The following is a 21,641-nucleotide window of genomic DNA, read 5'->3' as shown; positions in this document are numbered from 1 at the left end:
TCATTTAACTTGAGCTGCGTGTGGATTTGTTCTGACCGGAGTTGGGTCATTCTCCAACAGCCAGCTCTCAAATGGCATGCCAAAGGAAACAGGGATAGTATGAAAAACATGTAACATGGACGCAATCCAAACACATAGATCTTTTCAGGTATTAGCTGTAATCTTATCCCTAAATTTTGAGTTAGAATGATAACGCATTTGTCCCGACTTTTGATATAAACCCCCACCACACCTCCTGCTATTTTAGATCTGGTAACCTCAAGTCGCCTAGGACACTCAAGTTTCAAGTCCTTAAAGAACAACTTTATGACTTTGGCCCAGAGCGGAGCTTCTGCGTTTGCAGCTTTGCTCTATGAAGTCCTTGCCCAGACTGGTAGCTACTTTTCCATCCTCAATGGGCTTCTTATAAGACTGCCTTTGGCTTTACCACACCAGTGATTGAGAATCTGTCAGAAACAGCAAAACCATGAATGGGTCATTTCCACGGGCCAGGTCTGGAAGTGCAGGATTACTTCTGTTCTTCCACGTTTGCCAAAAATACATCCTCAAGTCAGAGATGTCTATTATGTATATATATTCCAGCTAAGTATGAAACTCCAAACCTATTTCTGTAGTTGGATGGAGCACATCTTGGTGAATGGTTTAGCAACATGTGTTGTGTGATGAGGCAAACAGATTTTGAAATTTTTCTGGTTTTTGAAGGAATGAAAGTATAATTATATAACCAATGTTGGAAAACCCCGAAACCCAAGAATAAGAAACATCAGCACCTTGATGATTTAGGAAAGTAATACATAGAACCTGAGCAATAGTAAGTTAGCTGGATTTCTCAATATGCAAATGGGATAGGTTTGCCATAATTATATAGGTTTGGTGAGACCAGATTAAGAAAGAGGTCTTGTTTTAGTCTTATTCCGTGGCTGTGACAATTAGCATGACCTAAATAGCTTCGAGGAGGGAAGGACTTATTCGATTACTTTTCCAGGCAATAGTCCACCACCAGGGGTGGTCAAGCAGAAACTCAAGCAGGAACTTCAAAGGCAGGCAAGCCTGCCATGTATTCCATGCAAAATTGTTTCTGACCAGAGAACTCACAACCAAGGGAGAACAGCAGAAACCATTGAAGAATGCTGCCAGATGGCTTGAGTCGGCTCTTGCCTAATTAACCTCCCTTATAGAGCCTACACCGCCTGCCTAGGACATGGTTCTGTCCACAGTTACATGGGCCCTCTTACATTACTTAACAAGACAGTCCCCCGGAGTTGTGCCCACAGGTCAATGTATTCCAGGTAATGAATCACTTGAGATTTGCTTCTCAGGTAGCTGGAGAGTGTGACGGGCTGATTGTTAAAGCCATCTAACGCACACCTGTTTGAATTATCTGCTTGAAACAGAGCATCCAGCCAATTCTGGCCATTGGTATGATGCAAGAGAAAATCTCAGCTTCTACTTTCTTTCTTTTTATTTTTTAGGTTTACCTATTTTTATTTTATGTGTATAGGTGTTTTGCCTACCTGCATGTTTGTGCCCGGTACTCATGGAGGCAAGAAGGAGTTAGATCCCCTGAAAATGGAGTTATTGTGTGAGCCACCATGTGTATGTTGAATCCTCTAGAAGAGCGACAAGCGATCTTAACCATGGAGTCATTTGTCCCTCCCCATGATCTTTTCATGAAATTTTAAGTTATTTCCTTTAAAGTTAATTTTTAAACATCAACAGTCATGCTCTGCAAATTAGTAAGAAATTGTCACAAAAGTACAGAAGCCAACAGACAGAACATAATTGAACACTGAAACGGTCTAGGGTATACATAAATGCATGATTTCCTGAAAACGTCTTTTCAGGAATAATAATGATGGGCTACTTACTTAACGTATTGGCAGTGCTATGATACTGTTTGTTGTCATTTGGTTCTTGAATGACAGCAAATCCCACAGGTTGAAGGCTGGATTCCCAGCCTGTGGAGCTGTAAGTGAGAACTGCACTGAGTATGGCAGGACACGCCTTTAATCCTGACACTCACAAGCAGGTCTCTGTGATTTGGAGGCCAGCCTGTTCTATACAGCAAATTCTAGACCAGCCAAGACTACACAGTGAGAGAGAGAGAGAGAGAGAGAGAGAGAGAGAGAGAGAGAGAGAGAGAAAGTGAAACCTACTTAAGCTCCTAGCAAAGGGTTGCCTTGCACTGGCCCAGGAGTCAACCAAACCTGCCCAGAGAATTACCCATTTAAGGGAAAAAGGAAAGTAGATCCTTACATCATTCACACACAAAAACCGCAGTCAGGTTTAAATACTAACCACAGTCACTCTAACGTTAAAGGAGGACATTTTTATGGCTTTGGGGATTTGGAACGTCTTAAACAACATAAGGCACAGACAGCTCACGTAAGGCTTTTTGAAATAGGAAAGATTTTAGTTTCCATGTTAAGATCATCAAAGAGGTGCGTGCAATACTTCAATATTTCAGAAGACAAGAGTCTCAGTTGTGGGTAGGAACTGGGGATATGCAGAAGGATTAGTGCACTTCAGACGCTGCTCCCAGAAACTGGGTAGGCAGAGAGTTGGAGAGTAGTTACACAATCTAGAAACCTTGAGGAATCAGGGATGGGGTGGAGACAGGAGAGGAGTATGAAATTAAGCAGGGCTCAGACCTTTAAATGCTTGCTTGATGTACTAAAGAAATTTGGACTACGTTCCTAAAGGAGCCAACAATGCTACCTACACTGAGATGGGGCGCAGTAGGTTTCCTTAGTGAAAACTCCTGGGGGAAGGTTGACCTCTACATGTCTGAATTTAAGCGGGAATATGTGAAATAGTCTTATGAGAAATTGTGTGAACATGGAAGACAGAGACCTGCACTTTCACTGAGCTAATGAAAAAGTAAGTCATGTTTGTTTGTTTTGGATGTGTTTCACCAGAGGCAGAATATCGAAGAGGAAATTTCCAGCAGGGAGTGAACACAGGACTTGGAGTTCAGGGAGATATTGGAGCTGAGGTATCAACTTCAGGGCCACTAGCATGTGGCTGCCTGCCACTCTGTTGCTGCTGCCCTCCCCACTCTCCAGAACAGAGTTCTAAGACCACATACGAGTTCTGGGCTCACACCGCTGTCCTGTGTTCACATCCAAATTCTAGAGGCTTTGCTTACATCCTAAGGTAGCAAATCCTGGGGCTACTGTACCTAATTAGCCTGGAAAGTGGGGTGTCTCTCTCTGATATTGCAATACTGAACACTCATGCAACCAATGACTGATGGACAGGATCTAAAGTCCCTTGCATCCCAAGAATAACACAAGGCACGTTTTATCTTCCCAAGAGTCCTTAAGACAGGCGGGCGCTGGCTCTTTCCTTGATAACTCTTGAAGCTCTGAAGAGCTGTTTCACTTCTGTGCAGTTTCCTGGGCTGCTTTGCTCACTGTCTCTCTTTGAATTTTATTTGGTTTCCGTCTAACCTTCTTCTCTGCCCTTGACTTGAGACTTCTGTATCCATCTTCCATGCCCAGCCTTTACCCACAAGAATCCTCTGAGGTCAGGCCACCACCAGCATGCTTGCTGACGCTGATATTTTTTTTCCTCTTAGCAATGCCTCCTCAGGTATATGCTTCTGCTTGCTTTCTCTCTCTCTCTCTCTCTCTCTCTCTCTCTCTCTCTCTCTCTCTCTCCTTCCTTCCTTCCTTTCTTTTTTAAATTAGGAATGGCTCACTCTCCCCCTCTGCAGTAATTCATATACTCACTGTGATGTCTTTCTTACTGTACTGTAGAAAGTGTCATTAAGTTAAATGTTCTCCTGGTGCTGGTGAAAGGAAACTCAGAGATAATAGGATTCTAGAATGGTGACCGCTAGCCTAGCAGAGGGGAACTAGCCTAGCACAGTGGACTTATAAAAGTGGTTCTCTTGCTGTCAGTCATGACCCGTTGGGGTCGAATGACATTTTCACAGTAGTCACATATCAGATATTCACATTAGGATTCATAATAGTAGCAAAATTACAGTTATGATGAAGTAGCAAAGAAGACAGTTTTATGGTTGGGGTCACCACATCGTGAGGAACTATATTCAAGGGTTGCAGCATTAGGAAGGTTGAAAACCACTGACTTGTAACAACCTAGTCCCTCTTGGAATAGTGAAAACACTGAAAAAGTAATAAAAGTAAACGGAAATTAAAGACAAAAAGAAGTGCAAGCAGCAATCTAGCTCCAGGTACTCAAGTCAAGGGGCAACACAAAAGTGACAGGAAAAGTCAAGGCAACATAATTCGTCCAAGAGTACGAATTCTGAAGTAATGGTATCCAGGAAATTCCAAGGAGAGAGGGTGAGTTTGTTCACAGAAATCAGAAAAGAAAATAAACTTCTGAATAAATCTCAAGAGAACATGAATTGTTAAGTGAAGTAAAAACGTTGGTAAGACAGGGAAGAAAAATTCTGAAAGAGAAACATTTGGAGAGGTGGCTTAGCAGTTAAGGGCACTGCCTGCCCTTGCGATTTCACACAAATGGCAACTCACTAACACCTGTAACTCCAGTTGTAGAAGATACAACCTCTTTTGGCATCTGTGGGCACTGCACACACGTAGTGCGTATGCATCATATATTTAGGAAAAATATTCATACATGCACACTTGGGGATGGTGGTGAGAAATAATCAAACTGAAAGACTAGAAATGAACATGTTCAGTCAAACTAAAACTCTGTGGAAGGCCTCATCGGCAGAACAGGTCAAGTTGAGGACAGAGTATCCAAGCTTCAAGACCAGGTAGAAGAGTTGGGACATTCTGACAGTATGATGAACAAATAAGGAATAAGCAGTATTTTTCACAGTATTTAGGGCACTATATAAAGCGTTTGGAGTGCCCAGCACTTGTTCCCACAGATCACCAGAGAAAGAAATGTTAAGCATGCAGGATTGTCTTTATAATAGGAAAGATTAAAACCCAGTTTTTTTTTCATCCAGAAAGCTAGGGATTAGAAATAATTAATAGTCTCATGATTTCTGTTACCTGTTGGGCCAGGCAATAACAAGCTTCCACAACCAGGACCAACAGTAGCTAGTAATATGAATGACCCTTATAACCAGGGGCTCCCCAAGCTCCCACAACCAGGACTAGAGATACCTAACAGGATAAAAGACCCTTATTGCAAAGGCTCCCCCAAGCTCGCTCAACAAGGACCATAGGTGGCTAATAGCCCAAATGAACACTACAATATCTGTATGACCTCGACCAGTCCCTTCTTCGACCTGTAAGCTAGTACTTGTAGTCTATCTCTGGAACCCATATTCTCAGAAGAAATGACATATACCCTGTGTCGAATTTCGATGTAATAATGCTTCCTTGTGCATTGGGGATTATATTACAACAGGAAACTTTTTTCCAAATTATACTGTATTTGAATTTGTTGGGAATAAACTACCTGAGACAAGACTCCTTAAAGTCGTCATAAAGGTTGATGAAGTCAATATAACTGAGTTTTTATTCTTACTTCTTTGTCATTTGCTTCCCTGCCAGAAAAGTACAAACCTAATCATAAAAATAAGGTGAAGAATTCAATTCTAAATTCTAAGATCTTTAATAAAATTCTCAGGAAAATGAATGGAACTCTAAACTAGTACAATACTTGGAGGTAACCCAGGCTCAGAAAGACAAATCCAGCATGCTTCCTCACCTCTGCTTACCTGGCCAGAATCAGATTAGACTTTTAGTGATTGTGAAGAGGTTGAAATGGTGAAGGCCGGGGTCTAATTACACATCATCTTGGGCTATGTTGGCCCTCAATAATCATTTGTCATTCACCTCTGTATGTGACATAATATCTTTGTGACTATTAGATGAATCTTTGAGAATGTACAAGTAGACCCTTTGTTTCTGTCAATCAAAAGGCTAAGAATGACACCAGGCAGTGTCTGAGGCGCAGAACTGAGATTTCCTCTTTTCTTTATCTGCCTACATGATATGTTCCATCAATGTCCTTGGAAAATGTCTTTATTTACGACTTACTTTGTTCTGTTACCGTAAGACTTTATTAAACTGTTACTACTACATTGGAATACGGAATGGTAACCTGCATTCCTGGGCAACGGTCACCCATATCTGGCTCCAGAATAAATTCTTTGAGGTAAGAGCTGTGTTTCATGAAAAGTTTGTATGAAGAATAATTAAAGAATGCTAAGTCTTAGTATACTAAGTACATTCAACACTTGTCCATTCTGAGAGTACTGAAGCATCGCAGTTTTTAATTCCAAGTACCAAATGAGAGGAGCAGAAGAAAATGCTCAGTATTTACACTTCCTGGTCTCTGCTATCCTCCTTGATTATAAATCTCTGCTTGTCCTCTTTTAAATCAGAGTTGAAAGATTAGGTTACATCATGGGTCCAGTTTGAATAAAATATCTTACTATTTTAATACCAATGCAGCGGATTATTACTGTGACAGACCTGATTATGCTTTTGGGAGGATTACGGAAGGACTTTGGAACTTTGGGCTAGATGAACCCAAGTGTTAAGAGCTCTGGGGTAACATGGAAGATAAGAATGTGGAGAGCAGGCAGAGGATAGAGGCCTGGCTTGTGAAGTTTCAGAGGGAAGTTTAAAGACTCTATCAGGGTCATTTGTTACTTTGAATTAAGAGTCTGTGGTTCCGGTTGGCTGGAACTGAAGAATCAGCTGTGATTAACAATAACAGAAGTACTAAAGTGAAACCTTTACATGACCGGGATGTTTGATGCTGTTCAGGTGGAACTAAAAAGTTAGCAGTGATTAAGAAGATACCAGCATCACTGAGGTGAAATCTTTGGGGAAGTATTTCCTGAGAGCACAGAGAAGCTGTGTTTCAGAGGTGGCCATTGTACTTTATGTTGGCAGCAGGACTTGGTAATGTGTAAGCATCACCTAGGTGGTACTGGTTTTGAAGGCATGAAAAAGTCATGGAGAACAGCTGAGGATTGGCACTGTGGGAGGTCAGAAGAGGTCACATAGGTGGAGGTGCAGCCTCAATAGCAGTTGAAAGACCAGGATTGAAGGGTCAAGCAAAAAAGTTGAGGCTTGGCACCATGAAAAGAGTCTATGAGAGGCCATTAGTGAAAGTACAGCTTTGTTGCAGCAAGAGACCCTACGTTTTGGAGATGATGGGATGACCATCAAGAACAGTAGCACAGTGGAGTGGAGTTAGGTAGATCCTAGAAGACAAGCTGTGTGTGTGCAGAGGGCAGAGGTAGAGAAGTGACCTGAGCCCTTTGAAGAGACTAGAAGATTGTAAGTGAATCCCAGATAATTGGACTGAGTTATTTGTAGCTTGGTTTTGCTTGGTTCAGATTGTGATGGTGTTTTGATTTTTCCTTCCTGAAGAACATATTTAATTTACAATACATTTTGATTTTTAAAGGAGCCCGCATGTTGACAGAGGTTTCTGTCCCACCTGGTCCGCAGCCGTTCAGCCCCAAAGAAACACATAGAGGTCTACATTAATTATAAACTGGTTGGACTATTAGCTTCTTATTAACTCTTACATCTTGAATTAACTCATTATTCTTGTCTGTGTTAGCCACGTGGCCTGGACCTTTTATCAGTGAGGTGTTCTCATCTTACTTCTTCTGTGTCTGGCTTTCTCTGTGACAACTGCAGACTGAGTCTTTTCTCTTCCCAGAATTCTCCTCTTCTCATCACCCCACCTATACTTTGAGTAAGTCAGGGGAAGCAAGCCAGTAAGCAGCACCTCTCCATGGCCTCTGCATCAGCTCCTGTTTCCAGGTTCCTGCTTTGTTTGGGTTCTTGTCTTGATTTTCTTTGGAGATGAAGAGCAATTCTGCACTGTAAGCCAAATAAACCCCTTTGTAATGAGTTTTTTCTCTGTCCTACCAGCCAGCTCCCAAATGACAACAGAACTTATTATTAATTATGAAAGCTCAGCCTTAGCTTAGGTTTGTCCCACTAGCTCTTGTAACTTAAACCAACCTGCCTTTATGGCCACATTTTACCATGTGGCTTTTTACCTTTCTTTCATCTTGTACCTCCTGCTTCCTCTCTGTGTCACTTGGTATCTCACTCACAACTCTTTTCTCCTCCCACTTCCTCTCTCTTCCCAGAAGTCCCTCCCATATACCTCCTGCGTAGCTATCAGTCATTCAGCTCTTTTGGTTTGGTTTGTAAGACATTATTTCTCAATGTAACAGTCCTAGATGTCCTGGAACTTGGCTTTATAGACCAGGCTGGCCTTGAACTCACTGAGATCCCCCTGCCTCTGCCTTCCAAGTGCTAGAATTAAATGCATGCATCATCACCACTGATTCAGCTCTTTATTATACCTTCTCAGCAATATATCTTCACACAGTGTACAAATATCCCATAATACCCTTTCCTCCTCTACTTGCTTTTGGTCTCATGGTGTTTCATCACAATGGAAACCCTAACTAAGACAACAAGCTTTGTGAATTATCTTTTGGTTTAACACCCCCCTTTCTTTGTTAGTCTTCCTCTCTTCTTTGTTCACTGGAATAGTCAGGTAAGGATGCTTCACTAAATGTAATAACCTCCAGAGTCACTCCGTTTAGAAGTATATCTTCTAAAAACTTGACTCTGTTTTGCAGCTCTTCCTAAAGTGCTAAAGCAGAATAAAAAAAAAATAAAGTCAATCTGCTAGTGTCTTAAGGAGGTCTGACCTTCAGAAATAACTGAAATAAAGTTAAATAAAAGGGATATTTTAATGAGACCACAATGCAGATCAAAAATGAATCAAAATTACATAAAAATCAGAGAACTTTCGAGAATCCTTTAACAGTGTTCCACAATGACAACTGAATAGCAGAGGTCTCCAGGTAGGATACAGAATAGATGGGACATGTGCAGACCCCGTGTGCTTGGCAATGTCAAAAACCCGCAGTAGGAATCTAATGCATGGGAAGAAGAACAAAAGATACAAGTAAACCCGAGGGGAAAATTATAGTAAAATAGGCCAGCAAATGACATTTTCATGGGCAATGCAGACATTGAATGATGACTCAACCCAAAAACTATCTTCTTGTGGTGTTGAGTGGGAGACGTCTATTGGAAGTATGAGCAATATTTGAAAAACCTACAACAGAAAAGCATTTAAAGATTTTCTGACTAGCTTGAGTACTTGAGTTCAGGCAGAATAGCATTCTTTAAAACAGGAAATCAAAGAATTAGGAACATGTGTGTCAGTGAGCAAAGAGCGTCTCAGAACTGGCCACAAAGTCTATACAGTCGCCATAACTGAAAGTTATCTATCACCTTTCTGCTGTGAAATCTTAAGTGCCTGATGTAATTCTAAGAACGAGCAAATTAGCAATAGGAATGCAGGATTTCATGATATCCTGTAGAACAAAAAGCAGGGAAAAAAAAGGAAAAGAAAAAAACCCTGCTCATGATGCTTCTGTTTTCTGTAGGCCTCTCTCTTCAATTGCCATGTTTATTAAATACCCAGAAATTATCCTAGCAACCAGTGACAACTTAACCTATCTAACAAGCTAGTGTTTTCTCCAGGCTAATTTTTAAACAACAGTGGCAGATCCCAAGAGCAGGCACCCTGGCACTCTTTAGAGGCTTTCCGGATAGCCACTGTCGGGGGTGCATTCTTGTGCCCCTACCCGGCCTGCTCTGTGAGAACGTGAAGCCAAGAACTCAGGATGTCCCCTCTCTTTTTCCCTTCTCCCCTAGCAAAGTGAAACAGGCTGGCCACGCTCACGTGATGCCAATGACGTCAGCCCCCACTGGGTCGCGTGACCCGCAGCCAACCTTCCTACCGCCCCACCCCCTCGGCAGCCGAGTGGGACGTCTCGCGAGAGCCCTGCTTACTATCAGAACTTGCTGAGGTTACCGGGGAGTTTACTCGGGAGAGGCAGGAAGGTGTGGTGGAGTGTTGGACTTTCTGCTTTCATTATGTTAGGATTTATGGCCAAGCAAGGGCTTATGGGGCTTGCCCCAGTCAGGAAAACAACTGGAGAGCAGGGCGAAGAGGGGGACAGTAAAACCTGAAGTGAAATGTGGCGCCCGGGCCATCCTCGCCCCTAGCTGAGGGACAGCGGGGCGCAGCAGAGGTGGCCAGGGTTAGCATCGCTGCGACCCGGGGGGGGGGGGGGGCGTGGGACCCGGGTCTGGGGAGCAGTAAATGCCAACCGCGCCCTGATGCAGCGGCTGCATCCCTCCCTCGGCTTCCCCGGCACCGTGGTTGAGTGGCCGGCCTAGAGATGTCCCCGGTGTGGGAGCTGCGAGTCGTCCCTCATCTTCCCGACCCCTCGTGGGTCACTGCGACATCCCGGTGCACCCCGGTCCCCTAAGCGCGCTCCCCAGCCACTCTGCACATCCCCTCCCTGCGGTCTCCCTAGACGGCTGCAGGAGAGCAGCCCGGAGGGACTCGGCTGGAGTCGCTAGAGGGAGGTGTAGGGCCGGCGAGGAGGGGGCTTCGCAGGGCGGGGAGAGGCGGGAGGAGGCGCCGGGGAGGAGCTGCGGCCGCCAGCTTCGCCCGCCCGAGCTGAGCGCACTCGGTCGCCGCGCGGGTTCCCAGGCTCGCGGCCCCGTGGGGAGCGCGGGCCACCAGCGCCGCCTCCGCTCGTAGGAGCAGCCGGCCGGCTCTTCACTCTCGGTCGCCGCTCGTCCGCCAACCCGGGCGCTGCGCCAAGCTGCTGTGCGAGCCTCGGTGTCAGCGGCCACCCCTCCTGCGGGTCCCCCCTCGACTCCTTTCTGGAGCACTCTGCCCCGCGGCCCCGGCGGCAGGAGGAGAAGGAGGAGGGATCGCGGGCGGCGCGGGTTGGTCTGGCCACCTCGCCCCGCGCCCCGCCCCTGCGCGCACTCCCTCGCGGGCGAGCTACTTTCGGACAAGGAAAGTGAGGGCGGCCCCGGGTGACAGCGCGGCGGCGCCAGTCCCGGGAAGCCGCGTCTGTTCGCGTGTCGCCCGTCTCTCTGCCAGCGGTGCACTGCCCAGACCCCGCCATGGCTTCGACCACCACCTGCACCCGGTTCACCGACGAGTATCAGCTCTTCGAGGAGCTCGGAAAGTAAGCGTCCTTGCCTGGCATCTCCTCCCGCGACCCCCGTGCTCCCCGTGGGGGGAGAGTAAGCCCGCAGGCCGAAGCGGGGTGACGGACCCCTGACTTGGTGCGGGTGGGGCACACAGGGGAGGAAATCCCTGCCCCACTGTGGCGGGTGCCTCGAAACCCCAGCCCACCTCCTTGGGTCCTCCACCTCTCCACAGGAGACTTAGTGAATTTACGATCTCTGCAGTTGTAGCTGTCATCCTGGGAAGTGTGCGCGCACGCGAGTGTGTGTGTGTGTGTGTGTGTGTGTGTGTGTGTGTGTGTGTGATCTTCGTAGAGGAAAGGAGATGCATGCAAAAATGCAACCTTTATCACATTTTCGGTAAATAGATGTCTCCTGTTCAGCCCGCGGTCGGTGTGTCTGCCGTCTGACCCAGGTTCGGATGAGCTGATGAGCACTGGCTCTCAGAGATGGTGCCATATTTATCGATGCCGAAAGTTCAACTTGGCTTGGTGGAGAGTCTAGTTCAGCATCCAAATAGTTGTTCTGTCCAGGAAAAGGGCCACCCAACAGAACCCACGCCCCTGCCCCATATCCGCTATTCTTTGCACTAAAGGATTCGCTCACCATCATTCTTATAGGATTAAGTACGTGCACATCTTATCGGAGATTTTTTTATTGAGGCAGCGGAAAAGCCCCCTCTCTGGAGCTCAGGAAAGCGCTTCCCAAGGTAGCCTAGCCTTGTGGTTGCGTAAAACGACCTCCTCCACTTAAGTGCCAGAACTTCTTGTTAAGGAGGGACAGGGTACCTACAGAAGATCTGTACAGAGATCCAGCCAGGAATGCTGATTTGCCAAGCATCCAACCTCAAAACAGTTCTTCTATCGCTAATTTCGACAATTAGGGAAAAGATGCATTTCTGTGTGTGCCATGGGTTCCCACAGTTGCATAAAAGGAAGTGTAAGCATTTTTAATGGAATAAAAATGATATCTTTATAGATGATCTGCTGTTGAAACATGGAGACATGTCGGAAGAGCAGCTTAATTCAAATCTCTTCCCCTCCCCCAGCCCAAACCAGGCAGAGAAATCACCTTACCCCAGGATCTGGTAAAGCACCAGTGAGCCCCAGATTTATGTTGTAATGAAAACAATCGCCATATTTACTTACTTGGAGCCACGTTAATTATTTTTCCTACCGAAATAAACAGGCAGCAGATTATTTTTTTCCTCCCCTGTTCCCAGCTTTGCTCTTTGCAGGGTTTGCTCTGAGCATTTGGTGTTTTGTGAAATGTTTGCACAAATTTCATGTGCAAACAAGAGTGGTCATAATTGGCATTTCCTTTAATAATGTGTATTTCCAGGCAATTAAAAACTACTTTTTATTCCTCAACATCTAGAAATAATTGTTTGTTTTCTAGATAATGTTTTTATTATGCTGATATTTCACAGACTGCTCAAGACTCACAAATATGCTCAGGTTTGTAAGTTTCTAAAAGGATACTGGATCTGATTATATTGCTGACTTGCTGACTGTTGGTTTCTAGGGGGGCATTCTCAGTGGTGAGAAGATGTATGAAGATCCCTACTGGACAGGAGTATGCTGCCAAAATTATCAACACCAAAAAGCTTTCTGCTAGGGGTGGGTATTTTAAACCACATTTATTTACACATGTTAATTCTGTATTTGTTGTGTGGATTGGTGTTGTCTTGTAAGTAAATATAGCATGTAGTTATAATTGAATTTTAAGCTTAGGTGTCATATTACATACTGATATTTTTTTCGTTGCCAAATGTCTCTGGGTCTGTACACTTTGAAAGTAAATGGGAAAAAATGTAATTGTTATCAGTGACTGATTGAAATGCTGTCTTATGAGCAGTAACATAAATAAATATTTTGCAAAGCAAGTAAATGCCACGAAGTGCATTTTGCTTTTAGTTCTAGTGTGAAATAACTTTCAGAAGGATCTTACAATGGAAAAAATGTAAGTCTCATAACCGACATAATTCCCTTTCACTTCTGAGATGAAAAACAGGTCATGGTTCAGTTGAATGTATATTGCAGTTGTACTTACAGCTGAACTTAATACATTGAGGTATATTTAACTTCAGTGGCTTTGGCAAGATAAAAAAAGACCATTGCTGTTGTCTAGGAAGTTAGCTTAATTTTGATGTGTGTAGGTTAGGCCTTTAACTTGGTCTTCTGAATTACATTTCCCACCAGATCATGCGATGTATTTTATACCTGCAGTTTATAGCCATGGAGATAATTCATACTTAAAGCTGTTGATATAAGTATTTTAAAAAAGCAACTTGGAGCCATGTGTTCACGTTTTTTAAAAATCATTTTGTTTGAAATCATGCAAAAACACGTATGCTGAAATGCTGGGCATCGCAGTGTCTACAGGCATGTGCCTAAGGTATTTCCATGGGGATTTATGGTTTGATGGAATTAAACTGAAATCAAAATGAGCAGAATACCATACTGCATCCCATCTCAGTGACCTGGTTTATTTTAAGTAATGAGAGGAAATTCCATTAGAGCTAGTTTTCCTCACTGAGTATATCTTTTAAGACATGCCACTTAAGGATGTCTGGATAGCATTGCTCTTGTCCTTCGCTGAGGTAAATGGATTTACAAATCCTACTTTTAAGGTGCGCTGTAGGGTTCAGTGTATCTATTATCTTGATCTGATTTGCTGTAGCTCAGAGAAAGGTATATGCTAAACTACCCGCCAGCACTGGGGAGATGAGGAACAAGCTATGCTAATTACATTTCCCCTTCTGTCTCCACTCCATTGGAAGGTTTGAAAGAATGACAAGGGGTGCAGAAGTATAAATGGCAGTTTAAGGGAAAGAAGAAGACTGAAACCAGTCAGACTTTTCCTGCTGATTGTGTTATTTTCTCTGATGTGATAGGCACGTTGCCCGTGGTGGGCTATCAGATTTGGAGAGTGTTACCATGCCTAGTCCGAGTAATGACTTTAAATTTCACCTCAGGACCAATGAGACTGGTAGTCCCTTTTACTAACTTTATTAACTAGAGTCAACACTTTTTATCCTCTTTTTCCCATACTCCCTATATCAGACCTGCAGTCTTGCTCATTCTCTTCTCTATGAGAGAAGAGTGCCCCGGGCTGATTGGCTCCTCCTCTTTCCTCTCTGTGCCATTCTACCTGTAGAATGCCATTCCTTCCCTCATCTGCTCAAGCTGAGCTTGTACTCATTCTTCCTATCTTTTTTTGCTACTATTCAGTTATTTTTTTATTATTTTTAGTTGTGTGTGTGTGTGTGTGTGTGTGTGTGTGTGTGTGTGTGTGTGTAGGTGCCCTGGAGGCTAGACACATCTGATTCCCATAGCTGTGAACCCTCAAGCATGAATAGTAGGAACTAAGCTCCTACTCCCCGTTGGAACAGGAAGATCTTTTGTCTGCTGAGCCTTCTCCAGCCTCTTTCTCTGCATTTTCTTCCCCTCCCAAGAACAACATCTGTCCGGGAATGATGTGTTCTGATTCCTGTAGCTGCTAGCCATGTGATCTTAGGAAGTTTACCCATTTTAATCTGAGCCTCAGTGTTTTCATCTGCAAAATGGGGTGAGATCGAGCCCTTTCTTACAGGGTTTTGATTGATCTGATTACCTTAATGTATAGTGCAGAGTGGTGTCTGTTATAGCGTATGCACTTAGTGAGTATCAACCACTACTATTATATGATAGGAGTGTAGTAATGTTTAAATTGCTTTACTTTTTTTGAAAGATCTTACTTAAAGTGAAAGCACTTGAGAATTGTCGATCCAGTGACAGTTCTGATGTGTCCCACTTGAAACAGTAACTCAATTGCCTAGTGTGTAAATTTGATCCAGACATAGACTTTTCTAAGATCTCAGATTCTTCATCAATAAAACGGTAAAACTTATACAATGAGTCCCATGGTGTGTTTCAGGGAGTTAGTGAATTTTGTGAGAACTGTATCTTAATTTGGAAAGTGTCTTGCCGGTTTGACTTATTACACTCATATGTAAAGAATATAGTCATTTCTTATCAAATGCTGGGCAACTTTATGTGATAGCCGCCTATTGAAGGTGGTTATAGAATAGTTTTATTTTGCACTGTATATGTTTGTTTGAATTGTTTCCATATTGGATTACAGATTATTTGAAGGAAAATGCCATGCTTTTACCTTTGACTTAACATTCAAGTGTATGGCTTTGAGGACATTGAAGCGCTTCAGGACAAAGCATCTGGAATGAAGTGTGCTTACTATTTACTTATTTGTAAAGTCGTTAAGTACTTCGTTAATTTCTGAGAACCAGCCCGTACTGTAATCTGTCAAGTCTATCCAGAGACTGTGTTTTAAAAAACAAATTTTGGAAGCTGGAACGATGGCTCAGCAGTTAAGAGCAGCGACTGCTCTCGCAGAGGATCCTGGGTTTGATTCTCAGCATCCACATGGTGGCTAAGAACTGTCTCTAATTCCAGTTCCAGAAGATCTGAGGCCCTCTTCTGATCTCTGCGAACAATTCATACGTGGTGCACAGACTTACATGCAGGAAAAACATCTGCACACATAAAAATAAATATTAAAAATACATAACTACTAACACTCATTTTACAATAATCTAGTATAAATGTTTTTTGCAGGAAATTTTTACAGTGAGAAACATTCAAAGGCAAATATAGAATTCAGTGCAATATAGTATGCTTAATTTTTTCCAAGAAAATAAATTTTTGGGAACTCCATCAGACACTTTTGTGAAATGGACAATTTTTTGTGCAATTTTTTGTTTATATTATTTAATATAGCATGCCTTTGTAAATCTAATTCTTAAGGCTGTGTGTTTTAAAGACAAGGATATTTCTACCACTCAACTAATTTTTTTTTAAATTCCTTTTGTGCTGGGAATTTAACCTGGGGCCTCACACATGTTAGGCAAACACACTACCATTGAGCTGTGTTATCGGCTCTCAACTAAGGCTCGTTAGCTGTAACAGACAGAAAGAGAAAGTGCCACTTGTCAATAAATCCAGGGCTATGAGGGAAAGTGCCAAACATTTGGCCGGATTCCTGCACAAATTTGCACATCCCTCTCCGCTGTCACTCGGGCCTTTTGCTGTGCCTAGCCTGCACTGGGTTTTCAGCAGACAGTTTCAGTTACATTTTCTCTCACCGTTAGTCACACACACCGCGTTTGGGAGACCCAGAGTCTGTTGAAGAATTTCTTTGTGTTTTCATCTGCATATGTGCACAGTACATTTGGTGGGAGTGTTACTGAGGATGTAGGTCAGTGGGCGCAGTATACTCATTTGGTAGCTTGTTAAAACTTCTTTGAAAAGCTCCTAAGCATAGTCAACATGTGATACCTTATATATGGCTTACAAATTCTGAAAAGTTGTTTTAATTAGGGATATTTAGTAAGTAGTGATGGTAGAACGTGTCTTGGTTTTTCATCATAGGAACTGGCTATGCTGACATTTTGATCCAAGCCCTTAGGTTAGTATCTATCAGATGCTAACTTGTTGCAGTGTAGATATTTTGTCCATCATCTGGGCATGTTTAGGGCTGTGAGCTGTTGCTAGGTGATTGGAAGACAGTGGTGTAGGCCCCAGTCGGCTGGTGGTGCCGACCCCAAGAGCCTTCAGGGACAGTTCATGTGGTAGATGGTGTGGTTTTTTTTCATTGATAATTTTTTTTAATTTATTTATTTATTAAAGATTTCTGTCTCTTCCCCGCCACGGCCTCCCATTTCCCTCCCCCTTTCCCCAATCAAGTCCCCCTCCCTCGTGTTTTAAAACTTTTCAGTCATGGTGATGATTTCTTGATGTTCATTTCCTAACACGTGTTTTCATCCTTGGAAAGCCCTCACTACATCATAACCAGGCATGTCATAGTTACTGTTTTTACAAAAGGAAAATTAATTATAAGCTTGAAGTAACAAATGACATAGAAGTTTTTTTTTACATTTACTCCATTGCTAAAATTGGCAAGTTATATTTCTGTAATGTAAATCATTTTAATTTTATTATCCTAATTCTGTTAGTTCCTAATTTCATAGTATTAGGTGGAACATACATCAGGACCCTAGGAAACTAGTTGACCATGTATGTGAATTCAGTGTTGTAGCTATACCCCAAGTAATATTTCTTTTTGTTTATTTCAAGAAAGATGTCAAAAAACTGAGGCTTGCTGCTTTTGTTTTGAACATCTAAACAGTTAAGAAATTATCTTAGTCTTAATTTTATGCCTACTTTCTTGAATCACAAGTAAGACTGAGATTGAATGAAGTTTCAATTCTATCTTGTTGATTTGTCACTTTGGACCAATTGAACAACAACAACAATAGTAAAATATTGAAAATAATGATTTAAGAAGGCATTAAAAGTTGTTCTTGTTCTGTATGTTCTGAAAATAGTGTATGCTATTAGCATTACTTTGTGTCTTGTTACTATGGTTAGTCATACTTAACTTTTGTGTTTGGAAAGATTTTTTTTTAATGTGTGTTTTTCTCTGTATGTGTGGGGGTAAATCACATGCCATCTGATGTAAAAGGCCTCAGCCTTTCCTTGGAGCTGGAGATGTTTGTGAACCACCGTGTGGGTACTGGGAACTGAACCCAGGTCCTTTGTTCGCACACCAAGTGCTCTTACCTGCTAGGTCACCTCTCCAGCTCCATATCCTTTTTTTATACTGAAACTTTTTTCATACGATATATTCAGGTCATGCTTTCCTTTCTCTTGCTCCTCCCAGACCGTCCACCTCCCCATCCACACAGCTCCTACCTTTTTATTTCTTCAGAAAACAAACAATCAAAAACCATAAACAAACTAGAATAGAATAAAACACACACACACAAATACAGGAACAAACAAACACACAACCCCTCTCAACCAAAACGGATAAAACAGCAAAATCAGAAGCTTCAATTTACAAGCACAAACCAGTAAGACGTAAAATGTCCAAACAAAGCCATAGTAGGAAAAAGTCTATAAAAATACCATTGAGTTCATTTTGTGTTGGCCGTCTACTGCTAGGCATGGGGCCTGTTTTTTTTTTCTATTTTTTTTTTATTTTTTTTTTTTTTGGGCCTGTTTTTAAGTATAGTTCATCACCCAGTGAAACTCTGTTGAAGAAAACTAAGTTTTTCCTTTCCAAGCAGATGTCCATTAGGGGTGGGAGCCTGTGTCCAGTTCCCCCTCTTGGTGCTGGGACCCCATCTGGCTTGAACCTGTGCAGGCCCTGTGCATGCTGCCAGTCTCTGTGGTTCTTATATGCATCACGATTTAGAACACTATTTTCTTATGTCATCTATATATTGTTATGTGGGTCTTAATATTGGACATCTATTTTCTTCAGGAAATGAATTAGATTACTGTTGACAGTCAAACTATTTAAATGATTAAAATATTTTAGTCTATATCCAGATTTTCTGCTTTCCAATAATAAGACTTAATAAACACTGTAACACAGGTACCTCTCTGTGATACTAAAAATATTGTCACTGTCTCTCTGTATGAGACTGTTCACCAACAAAATACCTTTGTTCATACATTTAGGTGAACACTTCCATTTTCATTGAAATATTCAATAAAATCAATGTGAAAAAAGTTACCTTTAAAAAATATTGTATTTATTATGTGTGCGAGAGAGAGAGAGAGAGAGAGAGAGAGAGAGAGAGAGAGAGAGTTCATCCACAAGTAGCAACAGATAGTTCACCTACAAGCATGTGGGTGCTTGTGTAAATCAAACATTCAGGAGTGGGTTCTCTCCTACCAGGTTGTTCCTGAGTGTTGAATTCAGGTCATCAGGCTTGGTGGCAGGCATCTTTACCCAATAAGCCATTTCTCCAGCTTATAAGTAATTCCTTATGAATCCCTTTTATGTTGATCATGATATACTCACAATCCTATTGGGATTTTTCCCTACATCTTATCTTTAAAAGTTTTGCCTTGAGCCAATGCATAGTGCTCTAGATTTGCCTTTTCCCTTCCTGTCCATTTTATTAGGGTGCAGTATATTTTACAATGTGTTTTGTATTTCACTGGCAGTTGATTAATGGTTGTTTACATAGGGATCTATGTTAAACAGTTTGCTACAAGACATTTAGTGAAATGCCCTGAAACACCCTGAATAGATGGGGTATTAGCAGGCTCTTAATACTTAGCACCTGTCTATCTATTGACAACTTATAGTTCACTTCCTTCTACAGGCTATTAAACGAGTTCACATGATTTGCTTAAGTAAGCGTTGGATACGTTTCGAGCGTGATTACAGCATAGGAAACTAAAGATTACACACATAGACTTCATAGAAGATACAATGCGTTACAATCTAGTGAGAATAACATACTATAGGGTTTTAAAAGAAGAAAAATGGGTTCTTCCTGGGAAAATCAAGGGAAACTGTTTCTCCTAACGTGGATTTAAAAGAGGCTTAAAGTCACAACGCCCCACTGCCAGGCCCAGCTCTGCAATTTGAGGAAGTTGTTGAGAATGCTGAAATATCTGATTAGAAAGAAAATGACATTGTATGACTGCAGTAGGTTTATTGAAATTATTCATACATATACCTTTTTTTTCCTTTTAAATATGATCTGTTCTTAGTTTAGTTTACTTTTTGTTTTTGGGAGATTTTGAGACAGGATTTCACTCTGATGTCCAGGCTGACTCGAAACTCAGCACATGGATTAGGGTACCTTCAAACAGCATAGGAAACTCGGCAGTCTCCTCGGTGCAGGGAAGATAACTATGAACCCCCACACCCAGCTATTTTATTTGTTTCATTGTGCTGCTGGGGACTGAACCAGGAGCCTTGAACACACTCAGCCAGAAGAGCTCTACACTGAGCTGTCACTCGGCTCTTTGGGATGAAATCATTTTAAGTAAAGCAGGGCAGTTTTCAGCTGACAGAACTGTTCTGATCCCGGTTCAGATCCGTTCTGTAGTTGTACACAAATGCAGGAAATCGCACTAGTTTTTGCATTCAGCTGCAGCCCGCGCTATTCTGATACTCTCTTACTCTCCCAATCAATAATGCCATCTTCATCAATAATGATTTAGAAAAAAATGAGGTGGTCTTAGCTATTATTTAAAGAGTACCTGGTAGGTGTCACGGCTGCACATCCATAAGGCATTTGGTTTCATTTTGTTCAGTCTATATCACAGACTACTAGAAGCATACTATTATCTCATTTTTTTTAATTGGAAACTGAACCTGTTGCATAAGGCTAAAGGTAATAAGCTGGGGCTGTTGCTCATTTGGTACAGTGCTTGCCTAACATGCAGGAAGCACAGGGATAAACCAGATGAGACAGTAGAGGCCTGTAATTCCAGGACTTCAGAGGTGGGGCAGAAGAATCTAAAGTTCAAGACCATCGTTGTCTCTTTAAGGAATTTGAGGTCAGCCTGGGCTTCCTGGAATGGGGTCTTGTCTTAAAACCATAGTAAGTGCTAGAGTGAGAATTTCAAGCCGGTTCCTCTTGCTCTGGAGGCTTACTCTTTCCATTGTCCTACCCCATGGACTGCTGGTACCCAGAACTTAAGCCTTCTCTATTCGCTGGTATGCTGGTACGTGCTTGGCTCTATGCAAAGCACCAAGTCTTACACCTTTTTACATTTCTGTTGAAGTGAGGGCCTTGAGTCATACTTTTTGGAGAATACATTTAGAATTTCAACTTGTGAGAAAAGATAGCATTTTAATCGCTATGGTAACATCAGATCCAGTTGAAGTTTCAGATGACTGTGTGGTCCTTTCGAGAAGGAAAAATAATACAGTGGAAATGTTGTCAAATGCTAGGCAAGTGATTGCAGAAGAGTTTCTGATGCCCAGCAATGCGTTCCTAGGATCACTTCTGAACAAGGCACCTGTGTCTGCAGAGAAAACCAGCCATTTAACCAAAGGTAGACTAGGAGACATGTACTTAGGAAGCTATTCTAGTTCTCTGGTTCATTTTCTTTAACCAGTGAGAAAAGGAAGACAGCTTTGTTATTTTGCAGTTTCTTTTTCAGCAGCAGTATTGAGTGTGACAGACTCATACAGAAAAAATGGAGCAATTGAAAGGAAATAAAACATTGTATTCAATGTGCATTGTAAAAAGAGGTGTAGCAGGAACAGGACAAGTGTCCAGATGACCCGTGATGATACTGCTGGTTAACAGTTAATCTTTTACTGAAGGTGCTCAGCGGTGTCCAGGTTACATAGGGCTTTAAATGTTTTATTTCATAAATGTTAATATATATATTATAATATATATATATATGTCTCTGTGTGTGTATATATATATTTAATTATGAAACAATTTTCAAGGGCTCAAAAGTCTCTAGTTGACTCTGACTGGGCTGTGTCCTGTTCTTTTGAGGCTGTCTGTTAGCTACTTGCTCCTCTTTTATCTTTTCTCTGTCCAGCATCAGTTACTGTCCCTTGTGATTTTCAGAGAGAAACCCCTATCAGCCTTCCAGTTGATTTTTAATTAACGGGGAGATCTTCAGTAATGGAAAACTTACACACTCAAGATACAGGTTAATTGCATTTTGTTTTGTGTTCTATAATATAGACTCATAAAATAGAAGGCATTTTTTTATGTATTAATGTATCATTTTGGCCTGGTCAGATGCCTGGGTAGTTAAAGGTGCCCGTCCCACAAGCCTGGAAACTTACGTTTGATCT

The 21,641-nt window shown here is 42.2% G+C and overlaps 1 protein-coding gene across 9 annotated transcripts in view; it reads left to right on the top strand.

Moving 5' to 3' along the window:
* The first annotated feature begins 9,950 nt into the window (after nt 1-9,950).
* Camk2d (calcium/calmodulin dependent protein kinase II delta) overlaps nt 9,951-21,641 on the top strand; it is a 248,479-nt gene continuing 236,788 nt past the window's right edge. For 3 of the 9 annotated variants that reach the window (XM_041653892.1, XM_041653883.1, XM_041653841.1), the window contains exons 1-2: nt 9,958-11,005; nt 12,531-12,625. In XM_041653892.1, the coding sequence (XP_041509826.1) occupies nt 10,941-11,005; nt 12,531-12,625 (160 nt within the window). In that variant the 5' untranslated portion in view covers nt 9,958-10,940. Of the gene's footprint in view, nt 11,006-12,530; nt 12,626-21,641 lie in introns of all 9 variants that reach the window. The other 6 variants (XM_041653901.1, XM_041653850.1, XM_041653866.1 and 3 more) reach the window with 4 other exon arrangements.

This window comes from Microtus oregoni, unplaced genomic scaffold, assembly GCF_018167655.1.
Source record: "Microtus oregoni isolate MIOR12 unplaced genomic scaffold, Mior012 000000F_ref0000247, whole genome shotgun sequence".
Classification (NCBI taxonomy): domain Eukaryota; kingdom Metazoa; phylum Chordata; class Mammalia; order Rodentia; family Cricetidae; genus Microtus; species Microtus oregoni.
Note: the sequence above shows the minus strand (reverse complement) of the source record. Positions and strands in the feature narration are given on the sequence as shown.